Source organism: Osmerus eperlanus, unplaced genomic scaffold, assembly GCF_963692335.1.
Source record: "Osmerus eperlanus unplaced genomic scaffold, fOsmEpe2.1 SCAFFOLD_846, whole genome shotgun sequence".
Taxonomy (NCBI): domain Eukaryota; kingdom Metazoa; phylum Chordata; class Actinopteri; order Osmeriformes; family Osmeridae; genus Osmerus; species Osmerus eperlanus.
In genome coordinates this window covers 3,506-11,443 of record NW_026911697.1, presented here as the reverse complement: position 1 = coordinate 11,443, position 7,938 = coordinate 3,506, and the positions used below count along the sequence as shown (strand labels likewise).

The 7,938-nt window shown below is 51.5% G+C and overlaps 1 protein-coding gene across 1 annotated transcript; it reads right to left on the bottom strand.

Moving 5' to 3' along the window:
- Positions 1–14: 14 nt before the first annotated feature.
- LOC134016470 (FACT complex subunit SSRP1-like) lies at positions 15–7,057 on the bottom strand (the record flags this gene model as incomplete). The annotated part of the gene is given in 13 exon segments (XM_062455836.1): positions 15–233; positions 1,208–1,280; positions 1,809–2,030; positions 2,149–2,277; positions 2,528–2,631; positions 2,767–2,896; positions 3,089–3,189; positions 3,628–3,776; positions 3,779–3,820; positions 3,913–4,018; positions 5,997–6,182; positions 6,405–6,486; positions 6,827–7,057. Coding segments are annotated over 12 exon segments (1,515 nt in total), but the record flags the coding sequence as incomplete, so codon positions are not given.
- Positions 7,058–7,938: the final 881 nt, after the last annotated feature.

The window sequence follows — 7,938 nt, the reverse complement described above, 5'->3', positions numbered from 1 at the left end:
ATTGGTCGAAAAATTCCACGCCGTCCTGTCAGACGTGTCCCACTGGCAGTCCAGCCCCCTTTGGAAAGCGCTGCGGCCGTCCGATTGGCCCGCCACTCACCGGTCTCGCCGTCCGATTCGTCGCTGTCGTCGCCCTCCTCCCTGATCTTCCCCTCGGCCTTCATCCTCTCCAGGTAGGCGTCGTGCTGGTCCTCGTCCGAGTCGCTGTACTCATTGTTCTTACCCTTGATGCCCTGCGAAACCGGGAACGGCGCACGTCAAAACTACAGTTCCCATAGTGCACCGGCAGAGAGAGTCCATCGGACGACCAAGACACCCAAAGCCTGCACCACAGAGCGCTGACGGAGCAGGTGAGACCATGCATTCTGGCTGAGGGGGAAACCCACGACCCCCTCTCTCACCAGCACCGGTCCAACACCCGTCCACGGCTCCTCCCCCGAGCTCGCCTCCTCCCTCTTAAGACCAAGTCACCGAATCGTAATCACGTGAACACCCCTGATTGGGCCATGGGAAACCATGGAAGGACGGAGAGAAGGAGGGAAGGAGCCATAGAGGAGTGTTGGAGCGCAGCCCCCCCCCCTCCCCCCACACCAGGAGCAAACGGAGGGCAGCATCATTTGCCCCCGCTAGCCGGCTCAGGTGACCTGCGGTTACCGCGGCGGCGACAGCAGAAAGGTGGCGTTGACAGGGACCAGGGGGGGGGGGGGAGGTTTGTTTGTGTTGCCGGATGGAGTTGTGGGAGAAAGCCTGGGGTCGGGTGTGTTGAGGCCTAGGAGACGTCTTTCAGTGTTAACCCGCCGCAGAGCCTCGGGCAGTACATTAGTCAAGACAATGCAAACAAATGCACGTGTATACACACACACACGTCATTTAAATCATTCATGGCAATCAACAGCAATAGCCTCGGATTATAGCACTCACCACCCAATCAAGACCCCCGCCCCCCAATCAAGATTCTCCCTCTTCCCCCCCCCCACCCCACACCATGCAAGCGTTAATCACACCAAACCAACAATCAGGTGGGTGATCAGTCCGGTGCGACAGTAACCATACCGACCTTTTTCTTCAGGGGTGAACCGACAGACACACAGAGACAGGGTGAGACAACCGTGAGTAATACATCCAGCGCTGGCCGACCCTCATGAACTTGAGCTCCACACACACACACACACACACACAGCCGCCTGAACCGCGCCGACCCCCTCACCTCTTTGAAGCCTCGGTTCTTGATGTTGAGCTTCTTGGCGTTGACAAAGTCAAAGAGCTTGCCGTACTCTTCCCTGAGAGAGGGGGGGAGAGGGAGAGAAAGACAAGTTAAGGGTTAAAGAGATGTGTGTAAGTATGTATGTGTGCGCTTATAAGTATTATAAGCGCACACATACATACTTGTGAGTATGTGTGTGTGTGCGCGCGTATGTGCGTGAATGTGTGTGTGTAAGTGTGTGCGCGTGTGTGCAAGTATGTGTGTGTGCGCGTATGTGGAGTGAGTCAGGTGGCTGAGCGGTTAGGGAATCGGGCTAGTAATCAGAAAGTTGCCGGTTCGATCCCCCGGCAGTGACATTGTGTCCTTGGGCAAGGCACTTCACCCTACTTGCCTCGGGGAGAATGTCCCTGTACTTACTGTAAGTCGCTCTGGATAAGAGCGTCTGCTAAATGACTAAATGTCAAATGTAATGTCAATGTATGTCTATATGAGGATGACTTTCTGAATGAGTGCGTGCCTGTACATGTGTGTGAAAGTATCTCTCAATGTGTGTGTGTGTGTGTGTGTGTAAGTGTGCACAGGAGTGTGTGCCCCCCCGGCCCACCTCTCGATGCTGCTGAAGGTGTACTGGTTGCCCTGCTTGGTCTCGATCTCAAAGTCGAAGGAGCGCGTGGTGGTGGTGCCGCGGGCGAAGTTCACGCAGGAAATCTCCTCGAAGCGCAGGTGCACGGGGGGCTTGTGCACATAGATGAAGCCCCTCTCCAGGGGGTAGAGCAGGCCCGACGACGCTTTGTAGGAGCAGGTGATGCACTGGGCCCCCGAGTGGCTGGAGAGAGGGGGGGGGGGGGGGGGGAGATTTTGTGTGGGGGGTGAGCTCTTACACACACGTGTAAGAAAGAAAGTATATTGCCTGTGTGTGTGCGCGTGCGTGCGTGCGCGCTCACCCCTGGAAGTTTCCGGGCACGGTGATCTTCCTGTTGACCAGGGCCTTCATGACCCTGCTGACCATCTCATAGAGGGAGCCAGACATGTTCTTACTGAGCTTTCCCTCATACTTCCTCTCCACATCCTCCCTGAGAGAGGGGGGAGGGAGGAGGGAGAGAGGGAGGGGTGAAGAGAGAGAGAGAGGACGGAGAGGAGATGGAGGAGGTAGGGCGGGGGAGGCAATGAGAGGTGTCAGATGGAGGGGAAAAAGGAAGAGACAGGGTAAAGACAGAAGAGAACAGGAAAGAAGTTCATTGAGACGCTTCCCCACGAGGAACACACATCAACGTGACACTTTCTAGAAGAGGTGGAGCTGCTCTCGTTGAGTGTCCCACTCACTCGCTCATGTTGAGGGTGAGGCTGATGTCTTCCTCCTTGGAGAAGAGGAGGATGAGGAAATGGTATCGGGTCTGGCCCTGCTTGATGGGGGGATCCAGACTGATCTAGAGAGAGAGAGACAGAGAGAGAGAGACAGAGAGTACAGTGTTACCGAGTCACAACATTCTTTCAAAGCTCGTAGCCGTCAACAGTCTCACACAAGTGCGCGCGGTCACGCGCACACCCCCACACCCACTTACCACGAAGAACATCTGCCTCTGGTCTTTGTGAGGCAGCAGGAAGAGGCGGAGCACGGTGGTGTAGGGGATCTTGTAGTCAAACGTCTTACCGTGGAGGTGGAGGAACGTGGGATAGATACGGATATCATACCTGGAGAGAGGGAGGGGGGGGGGGGGGAGGGAGGGAGTGTCCATGAGTGTATGGGTGAGAACAACAACAGTCTCTGCTGAACTCCTGTAAGGGGAGCTCGCAGGTCGAAAAACCTCCCTTCCCGTGGTCGTGGTGACTCGACCTCTTAGCTGCAAGTGCGTGAAAGAGTACACGACGACGACGACGACGTACCTTCCTCGGGGCGTGAGGCACTGCAGCTCTTTGAAGACGCACACGGCGTCGCCCGTGGCCTGGATGACGTCCGCCTTGGAGCGCACGTTGTCTGCAAACGCCTGGGCGGACACGGGACCATGCAAACACACGTGTTCATATCTCTCACACACACACTTCAAATCGTACTCGTCAACATGGGGTGATGTTGGATCCATAACGACTTATTAGGGAGTCGGTTTCCTCGACGGTAAAAGGTCGTCCGATCAAACGTGCCCGTCTTCGACAGTGAGACATACAGCGGTTGCTCTATCTAGCGCTCGTAAACAGCAAACTCCCTCACTGGTCCATCAATAAAGGCTCTAATCGTCTCGCAGTTTCAGCGGCTACACAGTCCTTATCCGTCTCTCCGTACCCAGAGGCTGACTGAACGAACGATAACGATGAGCGTTCTCTCTCTATCGAAGGGAAACCTTTATCGGCGGGACGGTAAAGTTTTTTCCCCCTGCACTGAAGGGGATGATGGCGGTACTGTGGCGCGCGGCGGTTCCTGCCCTCACCTCCACGGGGTCCTGGCCCTCGTCGCCGGTGCCGGGCGGCACGTAGAAGCGGACCTCCATGAGCGAGACCTCGGCGTCGTCGTTCTGGTGGAACTCCAGGGTCACCTCGTTCTTGCTGGTGGCACACTGGGACACGCTGGACAGGGGATCTCAAACACCGAGCTGTCGCTCACGTCGAACGACAACAATGGTCCTGGAGAGGGCGGGGGGGGGGGGAGTTAACCACCAAAGGGGGAGGGGGGGTGACCAAAGTGTGTGTGTGTGGGGTTGGGGGGGTGGGTTTACCTGTGAACTTGGCAGTGCCCCAGTTCCAGCCCTTGACGCACATGTCCTTCTCTGACAACTCCACCTTGTAGTTGGTCTTGAAGAACTCAGAGATCTTCTCAAAGTCCTGCAGGGGCCAGGGGAATATATATATGAGAGAGAGAGAGACACAGAGAGAGACAGAGCGAGAGAGACGGAGATACACAGAGAGATAGAGAGACAGAGACAGAGAGAGACAGAGACACAGAGAGAGAAAGCGAGAGAGACGGAGATACACAGAGAGAGAGACAGAGATACACAGAGAGAGAGAAAGAGACAGAAAGAGAGACAGAGAGAGACCGACGGTGAGGGAGGACAACACAGACAGAAAGGACAAAAGAAACAAAAAGAAAGACGTACCTTGGCAACAGAAAATCACAAGCCCACCAAAACTAAAAACACCCGTCCCCCTCCTCCCTCTCCTCTCCACCCTGCCTCTCCCTCCCTCCGTCTCGATGAAGGTCAAACTCATCAGCGCTCAATTATGCCCCCGCCCAGCGCTCGGCCCCCTGGGATACTGGAGGTGAATGTAATCCGTCCGCTCTCTCTCCCTGTGCCGCTTTTACAATCAGCCTGTTTATTTATCCTGCAGGCCCGATTAGAGCTGGAGAGCACACACTCTCTGTCTCTCACACACACACACTCTCTGTCTCTCACAAACACACATTCTCTCGCACACACAATCACTTCCACATGTGTGTAAAGGGGATTGTGTGTGTGTGTGTGTGAAAAGAGTGTGGAAAAGAGGTTATGCACCTGGAAATCTGCCTGTCTGTTAGGTCATTAGATTTAGAGCCTCTGTGTGTGTGTGTGTGTGTGTGTGTGCGTGTGCGTGCGCGCATGTGTGTGTGTGAGAAAGAGGCAGGCGATGTGAACACAGGCCAACATGTTCAATAAGGACACATCTGGGCCTGTTTTGGATGGGAGGAAGAAGGCCTCATGGTGTGGGAGCTGCTGTTTCTCACCGTGCTCATATCCTTCATCGTGGACGGCAGTAAAACAGGCCAGTGTGTGTGGACGCTTCCGGCTATCCTCACTGTGAGCATCTCCTCACCTCATTACTGTTCTGCCGGAACAATACAGCTTACCTCACACACCCTAAAAATCACACCTGCTACAGATCCCCCTTCTCACACACACACACACACGCACGCACCTCCCCCAAATGATGCTCGCTATCCGACACCCTTCCCTCAGTCCCTCCACCAGCTCGTTTACAGCCAAAACCCCCAGCCCCTTCAAATCTCCCACTGGAAACCCCAACAGCCCACCAACACACCCGCCGTAGTGCTGCAAACCATAAGCTATTTTGACTCAACTCGCTCACCCGCGGTGAGTCCCCACTGACTCCTTAAACCAGTGCCCTACATTGAGGCCAGCAACATGCCTGTGCCCTGCACCATGGCCTCAGTGTGTACACATAGCTGGCAGTCCTGCATCATGACGAGTGAACGAGGTGACCACATAGGCCAACATGCATGAGCAGCGCTGGAAGAGAACAAGAGTGTTTCATGTCGTAACACGGCCGGCGTAACGGGGGGGGGGGGGGACACATATAGAGAGTGAGCACATCAAAGACCCCCACCCCCCACCCCAAGTGAAGTGGGGGTAAATTCCTCACCAGAGACAGTGTGTAGACAGTGCGAGACAGAGGACTATAAACAATGACATCAGCAGCGCCAATCTCTCCTCTCCCTCTCGTCCAGATCCATCCCCCAAAAATACACTGATTAGCCTCTGGGGAGCGATGACGGCGCTGGCACTGAACGCACACGCGGGTGCTGACGCGTGCGTGTGTTCAGCGCACACAATCCGGACACCCGACCGTTTTTATACAGGAAACGATGAGTTTCACCCAACCAAAGCACAACATCGTGCACTCCCTGGAAAGACTTCCGAGGTCGACAAACATCCCTCTCTATCTGCAGGCATATAATTAATAATAATAATAATAATAATAAAAAAAATACTACACATTAAACACACAAAAGGGCACCGTGGTCCCACTTCTTGTCTTCGTGGAATACAGACTCACACAAGGATGCGTGCCACACACACACACTCACCGTGTCCCTGAAGCCATCGTATTTGTAGATGTGTCCGGTGCTGGTGACCAGCTTGATGCCGTGACCCAGACACACACGCCTCCACTGGGCCTGGCTGAGCTCCAGAGCAGGGATGTTGTCCACCTTGCCTGTCTTGCTGCTCTTGTACACCACGTTCTGCTTACTGAAGCGCAGACGGCCATCATTCTGCAGGACACACACACACACACAGGAGTTAAGACAGTCTAGTACTTGACATTCTGAGAGAAGATAAATTAATCTAGAAGGTTTGAGCAGGTGAGCTATGGAATGAAGTTAATTCCTAAGACAAATCAGCTGTCCCTTAGTTACGAGGTGAATCTGAAGTATGGTAACAAAGGTTGGATGTGGAGTTTAATAATATGTTTAAAACAATCATTGTTGACCGACCCAGGATCCCTTCATCTCCTGGTAGATGTCGTTGAACTCCAGCGTATCTCCCATTATTGCCACCGCACGAAATGATGCTCTACTGTGAAAATCAATTTGTAACTCACGATCAGTAACAAATAACAGTCAGACACGTAAGCCAATTTGCCATAAACCTGTAAACATTATCTGTATCTCTCTAATACCATAAGTTACAGTACGTAACATCAGTAAATTACTTTAAGTTTAATAGCTAAACCCTGCTAGCTTTCTAACAAGCCAATGAAGTCAATTATGCTAAGGCTTGCTGGCGGACTATCAACTAAGTGAAAACTGAACACAGTGCAGTTGTGCATGTTGTTGCAGCTAGTTAGCACACTAACATGTAGGCTACACACACTTAAATGCCCATTACATATTAACTTTTGATTTGTTTAGCTTACTGAGTTTAGTGCTTGATGGCTTGCAACATACTACCTGCACTTCTAAAAGGCAGTCTGGTTGTCTATTGTGTTGTGATGTCCCAGGCCAGTTTGTGTTCCACTGACTAACAACATTAGCAAGCTTGCTAGCAACACACATTCACTTCCATGACTAGCTAGATCAAGTATACGAATCAGTAATATGGCATTTCTCTACTCTTGCACATTACTTTTCTTTTGGACTTGTGTGGTTGTCTTTTTGCAATTTCATAGCTGTAATATAATTAGTAATTATTTCAAAATTCTGGAAAATCTTACTGCCAATGTGGTCAGATCTCTTCGTCTGTTTCCCGCGTGTAGCATCGGGGCTAAAGGGAATGACTCCGGAAGCAATCTCTGATGGTTTTAAATTGCTTCCGTTCAGATGTTGAGGCTGATGGAACTTGATACTTCACACGACTTGCCAGGTGTTATATATTTCGCTAGTGTTTGTTGCAGTGTTATCTCTGTTTTGACTTATTTTCAAGTATTAATGTAGAACATACGTGAATGAAAAATACGTCTTCAGGGCTGCCAACTCTCACGCATTGGCCGTGAGACACGCATTTCAACCAGTAATACACGCTCTCACGCCACACCTTGTATTTCTCACGCTGAGAAGGCAACTTCAACCAAGTAACATTTTGGTTTGCCCCACCAAATCTCACTCCAAGTTTTTTGAAAAGTTGGCAGCCCTGCGTCTTCTGCTAATAAACCCCACAATATGACAGACCTGACTGTAATTTCTCCCTATCACCACTAAGAGGCGCACGTTGCATCCTGTCAAAACTACATCATTATTATAGTCAAGACAATTTATTCCAGCATGGGATCCAGAGGGGAATTGCCTGTCCGTGCCCATAACTTTACATTTAAATTTCTTCATTTAACTTTGTGTTCAAGTCCAATTATTCCTACAGGAATTACTAAGTATTTTACTGGTCACAGAGGTAAATTAAACTGTATCAAAATCTATCATTATAACAACCAATAAATGCTTAGATTCATTACTATTCTCCTTTTTCATTTACATTGTCTACCCCCCCCCCCTCATACACACACACACACTCTATACCCCAAACACAGATGCTCTC